The 20,651-nt window shown below is 37.0% G+C and overlaps 5 protein-coding genes across 7 annotated transcripts; 3 read left to right on the top strand and 2 right to left on the bottom strand.

The window, feature by feature from the left end:
* Positions 1-447: 447 nt before the first annotated feature.
* Positions 448-4,139, top strand: LOC132172664 (xyloglucan 6-xylosyltransferase 2-like). 2 transcript variants are annotated; one of them, XM_059584203.1, is made up of 2 exons: positions 448-1,969; positions 3,621-4,139. In XM_059584203.1, exons 1-2 carry the CDS (start codon positions 617-619, stop codon positions 3,786-3,788), a joined length of 1,521 nt encoding a protein of 506 aa, XP_059440186.1. In that variant the 5' UTR covers positions 448-616; the 3' UTR covers positions 3,789-4,139. The 2 variants fall into 2 exon arrangements, with proteins under 2 accessions (XP_059440186.1, XP_059440187.1); XM_059584204.1 differs by having other exon boundaries at positions 3,595-3,649.
* An 883-nt stretch (positions 4,140-5,022) lies between these two features.
* On the bottom strand, positions 5,023-5,666 carry LOC132170751 (translocator protein homolog). Its single transcript, XM_059581844.1, has one exon. It carries the CDS (start codon positions 5,635-5,637, stop codon positions 5,056-5,058), a length of 582 nt encoding a protein of 193 aa, XP_059437827.1. The 5' UTR covers positions 5,638-5,666; the 3' UTR covers positions 5,023-5,055.
* Positions 5,667-6,698: 1,032 nt separating this feature from the next.
* On the top strand, positions 6,699-13,004 carry LOC132170750 (dol-P-Man:Man(5)GlcNAc(2)-PP-Dol alpha-1,3-mannosyltransferase). Of its 2 annotated transcripts, XM_059581842.1 has the most exons (13): positions 6,700-6,960; positions 7,049-7,083; positions 7,424-7,561; positions 8,001-8,069; positions 9,778-9,935; positions 10,016-10,082; positions 10,179-10,232; positions 10,477-10,565; positions 11,150-11,266; positions 11,591-11,688; positions 11,875-11,953; positions 12,494-12,550; positions 12,638-13,004. In XM_059581842.1, the coding sequence occupies exons 1-13, from the start codon at positions 6,810-6,812 to the stop codon at positions 12,798-12,800; spliced, it is 1,275 nt and encodes a 424-aa protein (XP_059437825.1). In that variant the 5' UTR covers positions 6,700-6,809; the 3' UTR covers positions 12,801-13,004. The 2 variants fall into 2 exon arrangements, with proteins under 2 accessions (XP_059437826.1, XP_059437825.1); XM_059581843.1 differs by lacking the exon at positions 11,150-11,266 and having other exon boundaries at positions 6,699-6,960.
* A 1,311-nt stretch (positions 13,005-14,315) lies between these two features.
* On the top strand, positions 14,316-16,788 carry LOC132171486 (heat shock factor-binding protein-like). The gene is made up of 5 exons (XM_059582808.1): positions 14,316-14,404; positions 15,101-15,154; positions 15,578-15,601; positions 15,674-15,716; positions 16,391-16,788. Exons 1-5 carry the CDS (start codon positions 14,402-14,404, stop codon positions 16,537-16,539), a joined length of 273 nt encoding a protein of 90 aa, XP_059438791.1. The 5' UTR covers positions 14,316-14,401; the 3' UTR covers positions 16,540-16,788.
* Positions 16,789-17,641: 853 nt separating this feature from the next.
* On the bottom strand, positions 17,642-18,004 carry LOC132169127 (protein RALF-like 33). Its single transcript, XM_059580209.1, has one exon. The coding sequence runs from the start codon at positions 18,002-18,004 to the stop codon at positions 17,642-17,644; it is 363 nt and encodes a 120-aa protein (XP_059436192.1).
* Between the last annotated feature and the right edge of the window lie 2,647 nt (positions 18,005-20,651).

The following is a 20,651-nucleotide window of genomic DNA, read 5'->3' as shown; positions in this document are numbered from 1 at the left end:
TTGTTCTTTTGCTTAAAACAATCTTAAAAAAACATTAGTAAACAAGCCCACGCCTCTCCTACAGCATTGACAACTCTTCCTCCATGTCACCTACCATTGTTTTCCTCCTGCCAAGTCTATGAGATTTACTTGTTCTTGGGCAAAAGAAAACCAAACCTCTAAAGTTTCCGTTAGGTGGAATTAAAAAAGAAAAAAAAAAAGAGAATGTCTTGAACAAACATAGTACGTACGAAGATCTTGAGGATAAATTTTTTTTTTAAAAAAGGCTCTAGTGTTATTTTAAAATTAAATTATTAATATTTTATCACATGAATATTTATCACGTTTAAAATACAGACATGATAACATTCGAACTATTTACTTTAAGAATAAAATTGATAATTACCGGGTATTATATAACTGTCATGTCATGAGATACCATCCCACAATCTTACCCATGTTCGACAAAATCGGGTCCTAAAACGAGATGTCGAAGTTCAAACCGCTTGTCATGTCGGTGCCACTCACTCTCTCCCTTCCTTAATAATTTTGATTTCGACGAGGTTTTCCATTTCCTCCGAGCTCCAAATTCCTTCTTTTTTTTTTTTTCTTTTTTCTAAGGCATTTGTAGAAAACAATGATAGACAAGTGTTTGGGAGCCCAGAGATCGCGAAAGATCCAGAGAACTCTCCGCCACTGCAAGGTCACAATCCTCTGCCTCGTGCTCACCGTCGTCGTCCTGCGTGGGACGATCGGAGCTGGACGATTCGGGACCCCGGAGCAAGACTTCATCGAGATCCGTGACCACTTCAATTACCAGTCCTCCCGCAAGCTCGCCGAGCCCCACCGCGTGCTCGAAGAGCTCCAAACGACCACGTCCGGCGACGACGACCCCAACAACTATAACACCTTCGACGTCAATAAACTCCTCGTTGACGACGAAGAGGACGACCCGAAACTCGACCCAAATAAACCCTACAGGCTCGGACCCAAGGTCTCCAACTGGGACGAGAAGAGATCCGATTGGCTTAAACAAAACCCGAATTACCCGAACTTTGTCGGACCCAACAAGCCCCGGGTAATGCTCGTGACCGGGTCGTCCCCGAAACCCTGCGAAAACCCGGTGGGTGATCATTACCTGTTGAAATCGATCAAGAACAAGATCGATTACTGTAGGTTACATGAGATTGAGGTTTTTTACAATATGGCGCTTCTCGACGCTGAAATGGCTGGGTTTTGGGCCAAGCTTCCGTTAATTCGGAGGCTACTTTTGTCACACCCAGAAGTGGAATTTCTGTGGTGGATGGATAGCGATGCTCTGTTCACCGATATGTCTTTTGAGGTGCCTTGGGAGAGATACAAAGATCACAACTTGGTTCTGCATGGTTGGGATGAGATGGTGTATGATCGGAAAAACTGGATTGGATTGAACACTGGAAGTTTCTTGTTGAGGAATTGCCAGTGGGCATTGGATATTTTGGATGCTTGGGCGCCAATGGGGCCCAAAGGGAAGGTTAGGGACGAAGCTGGGAAGGTACTGACTAGGGAGCTTAAGGATAGGCCGGGTTTCGAAGCCGATGATCAGTCGGCGATGGTGTATTTGTTGGCCAGTCAGAGGGAGAAGTGGGGGGATAAGGTTTATTTAGAAAACAAGTATCATTTGCACGGTTATTGGGGGATTTTGGTTGATAGGTTTGAGGAAATGATTAAGAATTATCAGCCCGGATTTGGCGATCATCGGTGGCCATTAGTTACGCATTTTGTGGGGTGCAAGCCGTGCGGCAAGTTCGGGGATTACCCAGTTGAAAAGTGCTTGAAGCAGATGGATAGGGCTTTTAATTTCGGGGATAATCAGATACTTCAGATTTATGGGTTTAGGCACAAGTCGTTGGCTAGTAGACGGGTTAAGAGAGTGAGGGATGAGAAGAGTAATCCTCTTGAGGTTAAAGATGAACTTCGTTTGCTTCATCCGGTGGTTAAAGCGGTTAAGGTATCATCATCTTAGTTGATCTGCATTTTTCACTCCTATACTACTAAGTGATGAGATAAGGTGTGCTATTTTGTTATATGTTGTTGCTATCTGTATCATTTGCTAGGTATGGAGATGGTATATTCTTTTGTTCATCTGTGTTGATATTAAAAATTTGTAGCTTCTTGGCGGATTTTTGTTTTGTGTCAATATAGTGATGTAGAGATATTATCCACGAAGTTCTAAAGATCATAACAAATTATTGCAATCATCGCATCATGGATAAGCACGGGTAGTCATTATTCATTGTCCATCACTGGTATAAATTCTTGTTCGGGCAGTGATGGTTGCTCTTATATATGCACTATTGGCTACTTGAGCTATGAACTTAAGAAAGAGTTCTTCATGTGGAGAACATCAACTCATGTTCCTCCAGATGAAGAAGCTTTTTTAAGTTGATAGCTCATGTTACCAGCCGACTGTGAATGTGGCAAGGCCTTTCCTATGTTGGTTCAACTGACTTTGTTACTCCTTTTTCTTAGTATGTTGGTTATGCATTAAAAGTCGGTTTTATAAAGCTCAAACTCATATACCGGCTCAAAGTTGGCTAGGTTAATCGACATACCAAAGCAATAAAGGAACCCATAAAATTGGCAAAACGTGCATTCAATACATAAACTGACATAGGGAAATACTGTCACACACAAAGTTGGTTAAGGAAGACTTCTTCATGTGGAGGAAATCAACTGTGAATTTGGCAGCCTTTCACTATGATGGATTTGAATTGATTGCACCTTTAGATGACTTTGTGTATTCCTTTTCTTAGTATGTTGGTTATGCATTAGAAGTCGGTTTTATAAAGCTCAGACATAGATTGGGGCTCAAAGACAGCTAAGTTAATTGACATGCCAAAAGATTAAAGAAACACATAAAGTCAGCAAAATGTGCATTCCATACACAAACCAACATAGGGAAAAATTGCCACACTTGAAGTAAGTTACATGCGCTACCAACTTAAGGAAGGCCTTTTCATGTGGAGGAAATCAATTGTGAATGTGACAGTCTTTCCCTATGATGGGCTTGAATTGAATGTATCTGTAGCCGACTTTGTTGATTGCTTTTTCTTAGCGTGCTGGTTATGCATTAGAAGTCGGTTTTTATAAAGTTCAAATTTTTGTAGTGGCTTAAAGTTGGCTGTATTAATCATCTTACCAAAAAGAAAAAAAGAGGACAGATACCTTTCCCTTTCTTGGTTGTGCATTAAACGCATCTTTAGCCAACTTTATGTATTTTTTTCTTAGTATGTAGGTTATGCATCAAAAGTCAGCTTTGTGCAAATATACCTTGTAAATGTATATACACTCAAGTTTGGTTCTTCCATTCTGAAGTCCCTTAGGGATTGAGTGAGACTTTGGGATTACTAGGGGCTAGTATCAAGTGTTTCTCACCATCATTGTATTCTATCTTTGATTAGTGGAATTCTTTCTGATCGTCTTTGCCTGTGGACATAATCTTTTGTATCTTGTGTTGAACCACATCAATATAGTTGCATGTGTGATTGGTTCATTTTATTTTATTTGTCTACTTGTTTGTCATTCATTCCATTTTAACTAATAAATTCATTATTATCTGCAAAAACAATAAAGAGTGGTAAACATCCATTTTTTTGAAGTTAATCAAGGATGAATGCAAGCCATGCACACAGACCCACACTCCTCATCTCGTTGAAAATGTGGCATTGAATTATAGCAAGCTATCTGTTAATGAAGATGATGTAAAGCTGAATCCTAAGATGCTTTACAGGTTCAGAATAGTATGCGATGAGAAAAGAGTGTGGTAAACTCTTCTTGAATGAGCAGATGGCTGGATTTTTTTTTTCTCTGAGACCGCTTTGATCTGGTTTGTAGTGGATGTTGGTGATGTATTGTTTACTGCTACTTTTGCATTTGAGGTCTCACTATACCAGTACATTTGACATAGTTTGGCAATTCAAGGTTGGGATGAGAAAAATAATTTTGGCTTGAACATTTGCAAATACTATTCATAAATTGTTACTGAACAATCTTGCTGTGTCTGTGCGACGCTGTGGGAACAGAAAAGGTGGAGGTAGAGAACTAGAAATCCTAAGGAGATCAAGTAGACTGGTCTTTGAAGGTGATAATCTGTTTACCATCATGTCCTAGTGGCAACAAGTGGGGTAAGGAGGTGTTTTAGATTGCCAATAACTCGTGTGGCGTTGGGGCATTTTGGTTGCTCGATATAAATAGAAATTGATGAAAATTCGAAGGGCTATCAGTATGCTTGTAGCGGATAGTCCACACTTATAAATTTTAAAAATAGCCCTTAATTTCAAATTTATCTGTTAACCCATGAATTTTTACTTGGCAGAAAATTGATTCATCCCATACCCATCAAGGCCTTTAATAGATTTTGCTGCTTTCTGATCTCTTGTTTCTTATCAGCATCTCTAAATGCTATATTTGTGATGCTTTTTTCTCCAGAGTTCTGTAACTTTCTCGTTTTACAACACCAAGGTCTGTCACCATCTATGTAGGATTTATAAACCATTATGCTTGGGATTGGTTGGATCAGTGATTAATATCATTAGTTTATATGAAATCCCTAGTCTTTGTGATTTGAAAGGAATGGGTCACAGGCAAACTTCATTTGCTGTGATGTTTAAATGAAAACAGAATTTAAATCACCAAGAATGCTGAAGTCTTGAGAGTTTGTGCCAAAGTTCTTCCTCAATTGGGATTCCATTTTGGGGTTTTGTCTTTTGATGGTGATTTCACCTCTCAATATGTTGAAAGAATAAATTTAGATTTTCTTTATATTTTTCATATTAGCAGCCTACTCCATTGGGATTCCATTTTGAGCTGGTTGAATGTATTTCATTGGAACCCTAGAATTGGCTAAAATCCAAACAACAATTAATTTATCTTTCTTTTAAACATTCAACACTCACTAAAATACATTCAATATAATGTAAACATTAATCCCTGTTCAGTAATGTACAAACCACTACGTAATAAGTAATAACATCATAGTATAATAAAAAAAAACCAAAAAAAAAGAAAAAAAAAAAAAAGAAGGGTGGTGAACTTTCAAACAAAAAGAAGCTTAAGATTTACAATGGACAAAAACGCTGCCCATGCCAAACAGGGCTTAGTCAGATCAGCAGCAATCGGGTTGACCTCCTTAAAGATCCAATAACACCTAGTCAGAGCACCAAACATTGCCAAACACACCACCAGCCCGACCCGAGTGGCTCCGGCCCCAAGAACAATCGGATTCCAAACGAAGCTCAAGCCGAGCTGCGCCAAGTAAAGAGACAGCGCCGTTGGGTTCCTATGGAAGCCACCTTCAGCCCAGACAAGCCAAGCCGACAGACCCATCAAGAAACTCGAAGCCATGCATAGCACGTGTAGTGCCCAGAGAGGTAAGAACCAGAAGGGCTTTGGTAAACTGCCATGGCTATGGCTTGAGCCGAGGTAAATGCTTGCGAGGGTCAGAGAAAGCGGCACCGAAACCGCCACGGCCAGCGACCTTAGGCCACGTTTGGCCGTGCCCATGTTTCTCTCTCGTTTGCTCTTGTTGGACGTGCCGGTGCCGGTGCCGGTGCCGGTGCTGATGCTGGCGTCCTCTCCGGTAGTAGTAGTACGATGTTTTAGGTTCTGGGAAGCCATGAATGTGTGTGCGTCGCTCTGTGGGTATGTGAAGTTTCTTGGAGGAATTGTAGGTGGGAAGGGAGGGATATATATATTTATATATATATAGAGACAAGATTGTGTAGGTGGAGGGGGTGACACGTGGAGTATGAGGTGGTAAGAAGTGGACAGGAATGCTCCACGTAGGTGAGGCTGAGTGCCAGCACAGCACGTACAAATTAAGGATTTGGTCTCTCGCTTTGGCTTGTTTCATTTTTTGGAACACTTTCGTGCTGCTTAGGTTGTCAATGGAGTTTCTAAAGCTGTGGGGAAGCCGCACGTGGCAGGGGACTGATTGATTAAGGAATTAAGTCAGAGTTTGCGGTGGTCTGTTGCATGGGATAAGATCCGATGGTTGGATTATGAGCTAAAGTTCTTTTAATGGATTAAATTTAATTTTAAATTTATATAAAAAGATAATGAAATTAATTGTAAGTTTTTTTTTTTTTTTTTAGCACCTAAACCAAATATGATTTGCATATGTTTTTGAGTACTTGAGTCATTTGTTTGGTAGAATTGTTAAGTAAATAGATAACCCTTCATTTTAGTATATATTTTGCATGCTTGGCTTTAGTTGTTAAAGAGGTTAAAATATTAATTAAATTTATAATTTTTTTTTTAATTAATTTAAACTTTTAAGATAATTGATGATTTAATATTGATGATACAAATAATATACGAATATATGACACTTTATTTTAGGCATTTCACAACATAAAGCAATGGTAATTAATGAGTACCATATTGTTGGCAAAATCCTCATTGTAACAATCTTTGTATTATCAGGTGCGCTAAATTTTCTCTAATGCAGAACTTTCTAAAAATCTATGTGATGTTGGTGGAGTACGGACGGACAAAACCTTAATTTTGGTTTGATTGAGTTTGGGACAAGTTTATTATTGAATTACCAATAACACTCATTTATTTTTTATTTTTAAAAAATTGAATAAAATATAAAATTAAAAACTAGAGAAGAACATTGCATTTTCAAAACATTTTATGCATGATGAAAAATAAATAATAGATCTTAAGCCGAACTAGTTTGGGCCGACCAGAAATAAATCTTAGTTTGGGCCGAATGCTCCGAAAACGACCGCGTCTGTTTACTCTGTGACGAAGAAGCAAACGACTCAGCGACGAAGGAAGTGACCATGGCGGTCCGATCAGCGACGCGTGCAAAACCCTCACGGAGATCGACGGCTTCGACCTCCAAGCTCTTCAGAAACCCCCAAGTGCCCTTCGCTTTCGCTTTGATTTTCGCCGATGCCATACTCGTCGCTATCATCATCGCTTACGTTCCTTGTAAATTCCGTCCCTCTAATTCTTGTTGTTTTTGGGTCTCTTTTTAAACGATAGCGTATTTTTGATAGTTTGTATCTTGTGGTTTCAGATACGAAGATTGACTGGGACGCTTACATGTCACAGGTCTGTGAACTCACAACGTCATCTTAGCATTTGTTTGGTTCCCGAGAAAACGAAGCAAGTAAAATGAAATAAACACATTGAAGTCTTATTCTTTGAATGCAATAAACAAAGGTTCCATATTAAATTTTCAATTTTTGTTCGGGCTGTATTTGGTTTATTGGTTACCAAATGACTGTCGTGTTGATTAGATTGTATTTTGGATTAAAGGGTTAGGCTAAGTTGGTGTAATGATTAGTTTGTAAGCTACCAAATGAATTGTTGAGGAGTTTTGCTTTCTGGGGTGGTGTGATTTTTAGTTTGGATAAATGGGTTGCTACCATCTGGTCTGTTTATGAAACAGGTAACTGGGTTTATTGGAGGAGAAAGGGATTACAGCAAATTGAAAGGGGACACAGGGCCTCTGGTCTATCCAGCTGGGTTTCTTTATATTTATTCCGCAATTCAGTATGTTACAGGGGGAGAGATCTTTCCAGCTCAGGTAATTTGATTCACTCTTTTTTTTCCCATGAGATTATTGTTTTATTTTCTTAGAAATGGCGATAAGTAGCCATATTGGACTGATGGCTGGTTAAAAGATTATCTTGGTTGGAATGATCTGAGTGATATGAACACTATAGTAGTTAAATAGGTTGTAGCACTACTAAAATTAATTCCACTATTTGTGATATTGGAAATGTTGGACAATTTTTTTGGTAATTGCTGCATTCAATGAAATTTGACTGTTGTAGCTACAGGTTGGAGGGATTGTTTCGATCTTAAATATGTTTTTGTAAGCTGATATCCACCCCCCAGCCCCTTTTCTCTTTTGGCTACCTAAACTGATATGGTTGCATATTGAAGATTTTACATTGATATGCTATGTATGCATAGGCTAAATTACTCCCTCATGGTTTTTATTTTTATTTTTGTTGATGCAGATATTATTTGGCCTTTTGTACATTATAAATCTGGGAATCATCTTATTCATCTACACGAAGACTGACGTGGTATGATCTTTAATTTTTGAAGATAAAGCGCTAATTTGTCTTTAACAGACATGTATATCACTTTCAACCCAAAAAAGAGACATGCTTGTCACTGATGTATGCATGGTAGTGATTTTGATATAAAACTATCGTACATATTAGTTGATATGTGGAGTATAGTTGAAGGATGCAGTAGTTAGATTGTATTCATTGTCAAACTATTGCATGCATTTTCAGGGTGGTGTGAGTTACCCCCAACTACATGCTCCATGCTGATTGGTCTAACAATTTGCTAATGGCTCTCAACATTACTGGTCTAGGATACTAAGTGCTGGGAGAGCAAAATGAGGCCTAGCTGTGGACCTAGTGGGCCTTCATTGTATCTGCATATTAGGAGGGAGAAGGGATGGGAGTGAAAGGATGCGAGGATGAGAGACCTATATGGAGTTGAGAGGCACTGAAGGAAGAGAAGGAGAGGTGCATTGTAGAGAACAATGAGATTGACTGCATTCAAGCCTGGTCTAACTGATTGCTAGCATCGTTCTTGCTTTTATTAGGCCATTTAATGGAGGTTTTGGAGCAAGGGAAGAAGGTGATAGTATCTTTAAGTGCTCCTGAAGTCCTGTTTTTTCACATATTTTCCCAAAAATCCTCCAGATGTTAAAAAATTTTGTGGGACTTGGCTTGGTTTAGTATATAGGTCTGTAGTATGCATAGATACAGGCCTCCTTTAACTGCAGGATTGATGGTCTGTTGTCAGGATATTGCTTACTGACCTTAATTATGTTTTTTCCCTCTTAGGTCAATTTAGCATGAGGCTTGTATCAATAAAGCTTTCAGGCCAATTGGAGTCACCCACATTTGTCCTTAATTAGGCTTTTTTAGGGTGACCGAGCACATTAAAGCCTACAAGATTCCCAGATTTCTTTTGCACTGTTGCTATCAACCAATTTGTGGAGTCTCCCACATCATTATCTAGTTTCTTTTCTGTCAACTGATTTATGGCTCCCAGGTTGATGGTTCACATAGATGTGCGGGGCATACTCCATTATTCTTATCATGAATCAGCTTCTAGTGTTCAGTTTGTATGTCAGTGTGGACAATGATGCTTGGTCAGAGCAGTGGTCAAGTTTGTGTTCAGCTTGAGCATAGTCATGAATATGTGCTTGTTTCGCATTATTGATGTGAAAGTTTCTTTATTCACTGGGATGGGGCACCTTGGGGGTTTTTTTTCTTCTTCTTGTTCTGGTTTCTGTCTCTCTTTTTTGACACGTAGTTGGAGGCCTTGTGGGTATAGCCTATGATATGGTCAAATTGCATCACATGCTTTACTCACTTTGAGCAGTAAATCTAACATTCTGTGACTGATGTGCCATTTGCTACTCCTTAGAAAGCTAGTAGGTGATTAGTATCAGCTACTGTACCATGTGCTTGCCTCATTGGCAGTCTTTGGTGATATGTGCACAACATCGACTTTAGCATAAATTCAAATGTGTGACCTGTGATCATTGAAACTGATTTTCCCTTGATGTGAGATTGTGTTATATTTTATATTGAAAGTGTCTTCTGGAAATAACCTAAAGTAAATTTTTCAAGAAGTATTCACGTCTTTGAAATTATCCCCCAACTGCTTACATACTCATAACTTCGTCTCAATTTGTGCCTCCTCCCCCTCCCCCACCTTTTTTATCTCAGCTTTAATAAACTTTTGTTCTCGAATGTCTTACAGCTTCCATGGTGGGCTCTTAGCTTGCTTTGTCTGTCAAAAAGAGTGCACTCTATCTTTGTGCTTCGTCTTTTTAACGACTGTTTTGCCATGATGCTCTTTCATGCTGCATTGGCATCACTTCTTTACAAAAAGTGGCATCTAGGGTTGATCATTTTCAGGTAGCATCTTCTCTTCCTTACTGCACATTCTTTTTTATTGTAAATGAAGTCGGTTGATCATTTCATTTTTATTTGTACAGTGGGGCTGTTTCAATAAAGATGAATGTACTCCTATACGCTCCACCTCTATTTCTTCTCATGCTAAAGGTAAGTGATTTCTCTTTGATTATATTTCCTAAATTTTATCCTGCAGCTATTTTTCTCAAGCAACCATTCTTTGTTCCTGAAACACTTTTAGTACAGGCTATGGATATTAGTGGGGTGATATCAGCTTTAGCTGGTGCTGCACTGGTGCAGGTACTAACCTTGTCTCTCATGTTTCTTAGGGCTTGTTTGTTTAGACTTGAAATTTTTCTTCGGTCATTTTTCTCCTGGTATATAAGTCTATTAAAACTGGAAGTTGGATGCATGTGTTATTCTTTTAATTTCTTTTTTTCCAATGTGGTTAGGTGAGTTGGAGTTCAACTACCATTATGTTGTAAGAGAGGGCATTGTCCATGACATTCATTTGTTTGTACCTACATGGTGAATGGCTCTACAGATCCTGCTGGGGCTTCCTTTCATCATAGCAAATCCAATTGCTTACATATCAAGAGCCTTCAATCTTGGGCGTGTCTTCATCCACTTTTGGTACTCTGCTTTTGACTTCATGGTTTTTTGCAGATTCTTGAGAACCTTTCTCCATGCAGACTTATTAGCTTGTTGAGCAATAAATGGATAAAGGCAAATACTTTTGTTGTTAAATAATAAACAAAAAAGCAATTAAAATTTTCCTGAAATGGTTTACTGTAGATACTTGCTGGAATTTTTTTTATTTGACAAGATATGTGCCTCAGACGAGCTACTAGAAATCATTCTAGGGCTCAGCAGAGGTCGATTTAATTGAAGTTGATGCAAGATGCACTCCTTAAGGATCATGATCGGTATGATAATTACTCAATCAACCACATATCAAATTTGTAACTTTCAGAGTTATAGTGCATGAAATAAGGGCGGACACCATGCCAAGTGGTCCATTGAAGCGAATTAGTTCTGTGATGTAACATAGTTTAACATTGCTGTGATGTATCATAATGACTTACATGACATATTCTAGCTTTATTTTTTATTTTTTATTTTTTTTTTTATTATTTTTTTCTGTTATAGATGTTATTTTAATCAGCAAATATGATTTTCTGTCGTGATTGATCCTAACCTGCCCTCTATTTTTTCAGGTCTGTTAACTTCAAGTTCATTCCTGAACCATTTTTTGTTTCAAAGGAATTTGCAGTCTCTTTGCTTTTTGCTCACCTCATGTTACTTGCAATTTTCACTCATTATAGATGGTGCAAGTACGTAGAAGGGATCATATTTTTATTATAACTAATAAATTGAAAGTTGCAATGATAATGCGGACATGAGATTGAAGAAAAATTTTGTATCTTCAACATAGTAAAAGTTCAGTGAGGTTAAATTGACCGTACTTATCTCAAAATAATTTTATTTTACTTATCAAAAAATAGTAAAAGTTCAGTGAGAAGTTACAAATCTGAATTTCTGAAGACCATATTATCATGCAATAATATATATATAGACATTTTTCAACAGAAGATTTGTATTTGGATGCAGCCACATTATTTGTTTGTTCATTATATTTGGTTAATGATTGCTTGTAGGCATGATGGGGGGCTTCTCAACTTTTTGCATTCTAGATTTGTCTCTTTGAAGAAGTCTGACAATAGCAGTTCATCCTTGAAGATACTCAAGAAAGAACGTAAGTGGTGGGGTTTCCAAATGAAATCGGGAGAATGTCTAATTCCGTCTCTTTGATTATTTTTCTCTTTTTATTCGACTTCTATGTATTTTGGTTTCCATCCCCTCGACCCTACCCTTTTGTCCTTTCCTACTCTCTTTCTCCTTTTCCTCCAGTTGGATGCTAAATTCCTCCTGATTAAATCAGATATCGTGACAACAATGTTTGTTGGGAATTTCATTGGCATCATATGTGCCCGATCATTGCATTATCAGTTCTATTCTTGGTAAGTTTTGCTGGATAAAATCCTTTTCTATATATCACTTACTTGGTAGATGAGCAGCACTGCTGGTTGCTGGAACAGTTGCTCACCCATTTTCTAACTGCTAAATCAAAATGTACCTAATTGCAATCTCAGATGGGGAGAGGAAATCAATTTGAAGCATTGTGGGACTTCTTTTATTTATTCGTACTTCCTTATTGTGCCTGTCCTACCTTTGCATATCTGGGTTTTCTACCTTTGCATTTCTCTAAATCGTTCTTTTCATTTGTAAATAATTTTTGTTGGTCTTCAATACACAAATACATATTTAGGGGACCATGTTGGAGGGAAGTGTAATCTACACTCTTTTTTGAAACATCCATGCTGTTACCTTGGATCACTTTTGATGAATCTGCTAGAATCAGCCCCAGTAAAGATCATATGTGGTTTTACAATTATCGTTTAAAATCTAGTGTATAAACTTAGCTATGGATGATCAGAACATATCATTTTAAATTGAAGAGGAACAATTGCTTAACCCCCATTTTTATGTGTTTGATGCAGGTATTTCTATAGTTTGCCCTACCTATTGTGGCAAACAACCTTTCCTACATTGCTACGGTACGTCGATTCCGTTGTCCACGCCTTCCTGCGTTAGTTTTTGCAATGATTATTCCTTCAATCATGATCAATTTTTGTGTTGTGCAGTTTAATTTTGTTTATAGGGGTAGAGATTTGCTGGAATATCTATCCTTCAAATGCTTATTCATCTGCAGTGCTTCTCTTCCTCCACTTGGTTATACTATGGGGTCTTTGGTCTGCCCCATCTGAATATCCTTATGCGGATAACAAGGCAACCAAGGAAAAATGAAAAAAAAAGAAAAAGAAAAAAAAAAAAAAGTCTTTTAACTCTTCAACTATAAATGTAAACTTCACCATTGACTACAAAAACAGCTGTTTGTAACTGGTTTCTTCTTGTAAGAGTGATGAACCTTAATCAGCGTTCTATACTATCTATTTTGAAGCTCAAGCAGATGTGCAGCCGGTGCGTTTAATAGAGCTCCATTTTGTTTGATTATGTAGTCGAAATTGTTGTGCATTATGCAAGAGCATTTTATTATCAAAGATTTTGTTTTGTTGCATTTAACGGTATACATGGTGCTATATATAGTGGCCAAAACAATGTCATTTGACCCTTAAATAAAATGACGTGGAAATTCCATTGGAAACCTAGATGAAGCTATGTTTTCGCCTTGGATTTCTATTGAAAATGAAAGATCGTGTCCAACCTTGTTTCTGCTTCCAACCTTGTTTCTGCTTCCTGCTAGAAGCTAATACGAATAGATCGAAAATCTACACAACCCTGAAGAAAACAAGAAAACCGAAGAGTTGTTATTTTGAATATTTAATGCTCTATATATTGCGACAATACTTAAATTTTTGTTTTTTCTTGAGCAATACTTGAAAAAACAAAGGAGGGAAATTAGGGAGAGGATCTTTTTTACTTTTAATGCTAATAACCTTTTGCATATGGGCGGGGTATGTGCATATTTATGTTCATAAACAATGGGCTCCATTTACTTTTGTGGGCCTGAATTTTGAAAATTTGAAGACGATTTGCGCTCCTACCAGCGAAATCAATAGAACTTTCCACATGGCATGGGCAACGGCTTCCATGAACAAATCCCAAGGCCAAGGCTAAAAAGTACAAAAAGACAAAAATGGCCATGGTTCTATGACACTATTTTAAATGGATTAAAAAATATTTTTTCCAGATAATTTCCTGTCAAATATTAAAATATGAGAAATACACAAAATAATTAAGCTCACATGAATGTGCCACCTATGCACTACATTTAATAATGATGGGGTGTGTGTATAAAATAATCTATACTACTAATTATTAATTAATGGTTGTATGCAATAATTAAGGATTGCCAAAAGGTTAAGTAGTTTTGTTCTTAGCCAAAAAAAAAAAAAAAAAAAAACAGAAATTTCATCAAATCAATTTGGAGACAATTTATGTTTGTCCGTTATAAGGATTACTAATTCGCACGCATCGTTAATGAATTGAATTCACTCAATTTCAAGTAAAATAAAAATGATCTATTTTATTTATGTTGATTAATATTTTTTTTTTATTGTGTCTAACGGTATATATAATACTACACATATAATATATACATAATTAAATTTGAACTAATGAAACAAATGAACTCCATTTTACTTGAAATGGAGACCATCCTTATCTCTTCCTTTTTATTCCCCCCCTAGAATGATTAACTCAATATAAGCCATGTGATTAAGCAATTTCCCCGATCAATGGCAAAAGCGTCATTGTACTAAAAGACTGGGAAATATAAAAAAGTTACGAAAGTCACCCATTTCCTCTCTCTCACATACACACTGTCTCGTTTCAAACTTCGAATTGTAGCCATTGTACGGACTAGCAGAGAGAGAGGGAGAGAGAATATGGTAATTATTTTATTTTATTTTATTTTTAGCGATTTGCGCTGAAGCATTTGCATCATATCTGTTTTTGATTTATTTTCTGGCATTATACCAATACACTTTGTGAATTCGTGTGTAGAGAAGCCGTTAGGGTTTCAAGAATTTCGAGTCCAAATTTGTTCCAAAATCTGCTTTTCGGAGCGTATAGATCTATTCTCGTTCAACAGTTTATGTTAATTATAGAATGTCAGGTGTTGTATCTGCTTTAACACGACGCATTACTGCAAATTTTGATGTCAGATTTTGTATTGTATTAGATTTTTGTGCGTACACATGTATGTATCTGGTGGGGAATTTGGGCCTTGAATGAACCAAATAACTTTGTGTGTCTGTGATAACCATTGTATACGTTTGGGGATGCTTCGAAATTTTCATATTGCTTCTGTAGGTGAGTTTTGGGAGCGAATTTTATTTTGTTCTTCTTTTTTCCTTTTTGCTAATCTCTATGCAACTACTTCTGTAATCAAATTTCGGTCATCAGTTGCATTTGTGTGTCGAATTGAATTTCTATCGATAATTGTTGCGCTTTTAGCATTAATTTTGTGTTTTTGGTCATCCAAGCTTTCATGGGGGGCTAATTGCTTGTCCTTTTATATTTCATAAATTTTGTGGTGTTAGTGTAGTGTGGTCTGAATTTCTTCTTTTCGATCTTTTTGGCAGGATGGACATGATGCAGAAGATTCTAAGCAAAGCACTGCGGATATGACAGTTTTTGTAAGTTCCACAATATTCTCAAAATAACAAGTTAATGTAACTTTAATGCTTTGCTATTTGATGTCCAAGGACTCTGTCAGGTTCTTAAGGATAGAGAATAATCTAGGCATTGAATTATTATTCACTATTAGTTGTGTGACTGGTAAAATGTGATGTCTTAACTCTTGTAATTGTATGAAATTGTTTGGATGAGTGTATTCTTTGAGTTTGAACCTATGAAGATGAAGTTATTACTGTTGATTTTGAGCCTTTGTTTGTTAAATCTAGCACGATTCATTCGCAAGCCAATAATGATTGGGTAAATATTGGTGTTGCTTGTGCGAGGGACGTAGGAATTTCTTTTAGTCACTGCTGTTACTGTTTTGGTGGTTTTCTTGTCCAAAGCCTTGTTGATATATATATATTTTTTCATTAATTTTGCAGGTGCAAAATCTTCTTCAGCAGATGGTAAGTTACTGTAGTGTATAGAGCTTATGTTCAATAAATATCCCGCTATTACTAACAAAAAATTTGTTGCAGCAATCAAGGTTCCAACAAATGTCTGACTCTATTGTTACAAAGAATATCCTTTTCCTATGTATGTTAATTTGATGACAAATAACTTCTCTAGGATAGGAACACTAATGACTGAAAGAACTAGGTTTCCATTGAAAGCAAATTGACTGTTTGATGAATAGGTCATATTTGTGGTAGGGGAAACATGTAAAATTTCCTAATAATGGCCATATGGGGAAATTTTTAAAAGTTTGGGGGAGAAAGCAGGGTAAAAGATGCCGTGCGGGGGGGAGGGTAACCCCTAATCTCTGGCCATTCAATTTTTGGACTCACACTCGTACTTCATGGTGTAGCATGAAAAATCACCATTGGATCTAAAGTTAATAGTGATCTACCCAAATTTAATGGTGATATTTAGTGCCATGTCAGGAAGTGTGGGAGTGAGAGTGAGAGTGTGTGTAGCATTGCTCGGTTAGATGGTGCAAATAATGGATAGAGATTAGTGTAAGTAAACCTTTATGCATGGTCTTTGGACCACCCAAGCAGGAATCAGGAATGAATTGAAACCTGTTTCTATGTTCCTGGTTTTGGCCAAAATTGGTTTTTAAAGCATTAGATTGAAATAGATTTGGAACCTTGTTTTGTGTGCCATGTCATTATATACTTAGATCAGATGTATTTGGTTTTCTGCAAAACTGGTAAAAGTGGAGGAGCTTTTAGCTTTCCTTAACTGCTACTCACTTGATGAGATGGGAAACCGCATAAATGAGCTGGAGCAAAGCATCAACGACTTAAGAGCAGAGATGGGGGTGGAGGGCTCTCCATCTCCTATGGCGCCCCCATCCCAGCCAGACTTAGATGAAGCGAAGAAAGAGGAAGGTTCTGCATAAAGTTAACAAAGTGCATGTTTTACATTTGAGTTGATGAGCTTGATTTGAAGCCCGCTTTATGTCTATGATTAGGTCTGAGAAACAAATACTGCTCTTACATGGCATATGAGTGCCCCCTTTGTCGTCTTTAGTTAATGTTTTGCTGTTTTCCTTCCATAAATACAGTACCGAAATGTTTTGGTTTTGTTTTTGTGATTAAAATAGGGAAGTCATGAATATGAGAATCAATGCAGGTGGATCTGTTCCTCAGTCTGACCCAACTTGGGCATTATTATAGTTTAAAGTTTGATATATGACATCTCAAAACCATCTGCAAAGCTCTTGTTCATTGATTATGTTAGTTTATGATGGTTAAATCACGTCAGGGGCTAGCAGCTGGGAATCATAACTTTGACAATCGACAAAATATAAAAAATATTAGCCGACTCTTAACCTTCTTTTGGGACATTTATAAGAAAATTTTGAACCTTTATAACCGAAGTTCTTGCCACAAAAACTCCGGTGGATCTCCATGAGAACCATCACGAGTTCCTTGTACATAAACCCCCCCTTCCCCCTCCCAAGAAAAAGGCTGCAAAAGATTAGTTTAGTGGTTGCAATTGCAAAACAACTGCCTTGAAAAAATAGCAACTTAAATTGCAACTAGCCGGTTAGCATTTAATAAAATTATAGTTTAACCTTTAAAATTGCAATCGGTTTAACTTGAATTTTTCATACTTTCGATCAACTATATACCTTTCATAATTTTCTTTTAAAAACGCATTTTTACTTGGGAAATCACTGGCCAAAGGACCCAAATAAAAAAAAAAAAAAAATGATAAGAAAAGAAAAAGGGAATATAAAAGAACAATAACATAATCATCCTTCTATTAAAGTCGTAGAAAATTATATAAGACAAAGCACCCTACATAACCACAGAGGAATCACACTTTATTTATTTATTTTTTTAAAAGAGGAGAGGAATCACACTTTTGATGTAACTAAATAGTAAATACCCATTTTTATTACAATCATATATTACAAATGGGTAGAAACCAAACTAATAAAGGACCCAAAAAAAAAAAAGAAAAAAGAAAAAAGAAAAAAGAAACAGAAAAAAAGCTTAGCTTCGGCAACGAGTGATGGCACTGCAACCACGGCTGTAGGGGTTAGCCTGTGCACCCGGCTGGCAGTTGTAGTAGGAGGCACCCCTGAGAGAGCATGGCACGGTGTTCCGCTGCAGCGCCCCGTAGCTTACGTACTGTGTGGTGGCCAAGATCCGGCGGTTGATCTCAGAATCCATCTCAAACTCATCATCCCCTGCACCCATGCACTCAGCAATGGAACCTTGACAGTGGTGCCTCGTCGGCACCCACCTCAAGCTCTGCTCCAAGCTCGCCTCAGCAACGGTGGCCCTGGAGGAGATCATCAGAGCTGCCATGAACAAGGAGAAGGCCAAGAGCATAGAGAAAGAAGAGCTACCCATCGTTCTTGTTTTTCAGTTTTTACATTTGTTTATATGTATATATATACATTGTATGAGACTTGGGACTAGAGCGGGTGGCAATCTAAACTAGTTTGCTTCTAAAAAAATGGCATTCAACTTGTCAATATTTGCGGAAATGCCACTCTTGAAATTAAGATTGGCAAGAAAGCCTAATAATTAATTGATTTGGTAATTTGCTCACAACCATTATTATGATCATAAGATATTAAAAATAAGGTCCGAAACAAATAAAACATTAGAATTAATAATGTTGTAGTTAGGGTGGAAATTAGAATCCAAGGACGTTGAAGTTCATTAGCGTCCTTTTAAAGGTTGGGATAATATATATATATTCCATTTATAATAAAAGCTATAGCATCTCAAATATATATATATATATATATATATATATATATATAATGCTAATCAGCCTGTAGATGAGTATGAGTAATTAAACAAAACCACTTTGAGGCCTTCTGTCAACCTACCTAATTAAGACGCATAAAATATATATGAACAATAATACAGTGGCAGTTGTGTAATTAAATGGACGATAATGGGTTCATGTGTAAGCGGACCTTGGAGGGATTGAGTTTGACTACTTGGGGGGGATCAAGAATCAGACCGTGTTCTAGCATGGCTGTCCCAATCCTGGATTCCTTAATAATAATAATAATAATAAAGAAAGAAAATAAAAAATAAATTTAGTTGACATAGGTGCATAATAATATGTTTGTGAGAGAGAAAGGTCATTGCTTGAATGACTCTTTGAAGAGAGTTCAAATATGTTGTGATTTACGTAAAGAAAGCTGGATTCTTGAGACTCTGTCGTCTCTGTGGCTTCTTCAAAACCTACCCAGAAAATGATATAAACTATTGCCCGAAATTGATTGATTTGTTCAGCTTCAAACCATTTAATTAACCATTTTGTGTACCTATAATTTATATGCAATTTGTATCGTTTACACAATCCTTTCCATCAAACCGAGTTTGACCACCTTTTTTTCCTTCTTATTATTATTTTTTAATATAATGTTTTTTAAATTTGTTTTTTTTTTTTAATTTAAAAAAACTGTAATTTTATAATAGTCATGCACGATTGATTTTGACATAAATCTATTAGTGCATCTAGCAATTTCTGTCAAACAGCTGATGATGATATGAACCATTTTGAATAACTAGTTTTAATTTCCTCATTAGTTTTGTACTTTTGATATTCTAGCAACGTCAAACCCCCAAAATTAAAACTAATAAGTAATGTTTCTTTTATTTTTATTGTGTCGGCCATTCCTTGGACCCTTTTTTTTTTTTTTTTTTTTTCTAAAAAAAAAAAAAATTATAATTATATAAATAATTTGATAAGATACTATGAATAGCGTATGAATTTGACTTGTATGCAATCATTTTTTTTTTTTTTTTTGAAAAAAAATTGCAAGTTTGATACAAAAGTCGTGAAGTGCGATAATATATTTAGAAGCATGTCCCTCGGAATTGCATCTTGATCTTCTTGCTAGCTAGGACCTCGGTGTTGTGTATTCCAGTCACGTCCTTTTAGTTTTTGGTAGGTTCTAAACATCAATTACTTTCTATTATCTTTAATTAGGGCCGTAAATAAACAGAGTCGCTCATGAACATACTAGACTCAGAGCTCGATATTCGACAAAGGAGTTGCCTTGCGATTGACGTTTAAGGGACATTGGATCTAGATCTAGTAGTCTCTATATGCCAAAAAAGGGGTACATACTATGTAGACGTAGGGGGAAAGATGGAGGAGGGAAATGATGTACAAGAGAATCGAGAAATTGTGGCACGAAATAAAAAATAGCAGCAGCGCTGCGTGTGTAACCCACTCAAGTCAGGGTGGTGCATGAGATATATGCATGGTGGAGGGAAGTGGCAGGAGGTGGTACAGAGACAATGAAGGTAATAGGGGTGGCGTGTGGGCGAAGAAACAAGGGGAAATGATTGAGACAAGGAGGGCGTACTCACATGGGGGAAGATGACCTCTCGTTAGGATGGAGAAAAGCCTCACACAAGGGCGAGGAGAGAGATCTATTCTCTTTCTAAAAAGTTAGAGAGAGAAGCTGTCTAATGATACCATAAATAAGCCTTAAGCTAATATCTACTCACTAGAAATGTTAAAAAGCCTAGGAGCCTCACAGCCTACATATTACTATTGCACAAGTACAAGCCCATTACCTCGACAATAACATAAGGTGTCTACTATAAAAGAGAGAGGCCGTCCTCAAATAAAATAAATTTTTTTTTTCTACCTGAAAACTCTTTCTATTCTATTTTCTCAACAAAGTTACTGACTTATGCATCAGAGATTTCTCCACCAGCCGTCGGCCCACACCACTCCAGTGATTTTCTTCTTGTCTTGCAGGTGACCTGTCTCGTCCAAAAATATGCTTTTGCACTATCCATAAAAAAATTATATGAAGATGTTATTCCATATTATTCACACCTCAAGAACCTAGAAGGTACAAGCAGCGAGCTGTTCTCGAAAACCAAAACACTTGAAGATGATATTGTTTATTCAATAGATTATGGCCTTAAAACCATTTAAAATCAAGTAAGCTCAATCCCAAAACAAAATTTGCGAGAATCCAAACATGGGGAAAAAGAACAGCGTGGCGGTATGGGA

This window comes from Corylus avellana, chromosome ca2 (assembly GCF_901000735.1).
Source record: "Corylus avellana chromosome ca2, CavTom2PMs-1.0".
NCBI lineage: Eukaryota > Viridiplantae > Streptophyta > Magnoliopsida > Fagales > Betulaceae > Corylus > Corylus avellana.
The sequence above is the reverse complement of the archived record's forward strand: the minus strand, read 5'-3'. Positions and strand labels throughout refer to the sequence as shown.

Excerpts from the sequence above, each read along its gene's own strand:
- LOC132172664 (XM_059584203.1), top strand. The coding sequence starts at position 617 with ATGATAGACAAGTGTTTGGGAGCCCAGAGATCGCGAAAGATCCAGAGA. Across the intron at positions 1,970-3,620 it reads CGGTGGTTAAAGCGGTTAAG|TTAATCAAGGATGAATGCAA; the intron begins GTATCATCATCT and ends ATTTTTTTGAAG.
- LOC132169127 (XM_059580209.1), bottom strand. The coding sequence starts at position 18,004 with ATGGGTAGCTCTTCTTTCTCTATGCTCTTGGCCTTCTCCTTGTTCATG.
- LOC132170751 (XM_059581844.1), bottom strand. The coding sequence starts at position 5,637 with ATGGCTTCCCAGAACCTAAAACATCGTACTACTACTACCGGAGAGGAC.
- LOC132171486 (XM_059582808.1), top strand. Across the intron at positions 15,155-15,577 it reads CTGCGGATATGACAGTTTTT|GTGCAAAATCTTCTTCAGCA; the intron begins GTAAGTTCCACA and ends TTAATTTTGCAG. Across the intron at positions 15,602-15,673 it reads AAAATCTTCTTCAGCAGATG|CAATCAAGGTTCCAACAAAT; the intron begins GTAAGTTACTGT and ends AATTTGTTGCAG.
- LOC132170750 (XM_059581842.1), top strand. The coding sequence starts at position 6,810 with ATGGCGGTCCGATCAGCGACGCGTGCAAAACCCTCACGGAGATCGACG. Across the intron at positions 7,084-7,423 it reads GGGACGCTTACATGTCACAG|GTAACTGGGTTTATTGGAGG; the intron begins GTCTGTGAACTC and ends TTTATGAAACAG. Across the intron at positions 7,562-8,000 it reads GAGAGATCTTTCCAGCTCAG|ATATTATTTGGCCTTTTGTA; the intron begins GTAATTTGATTC and ends TTGTTGATGCAG.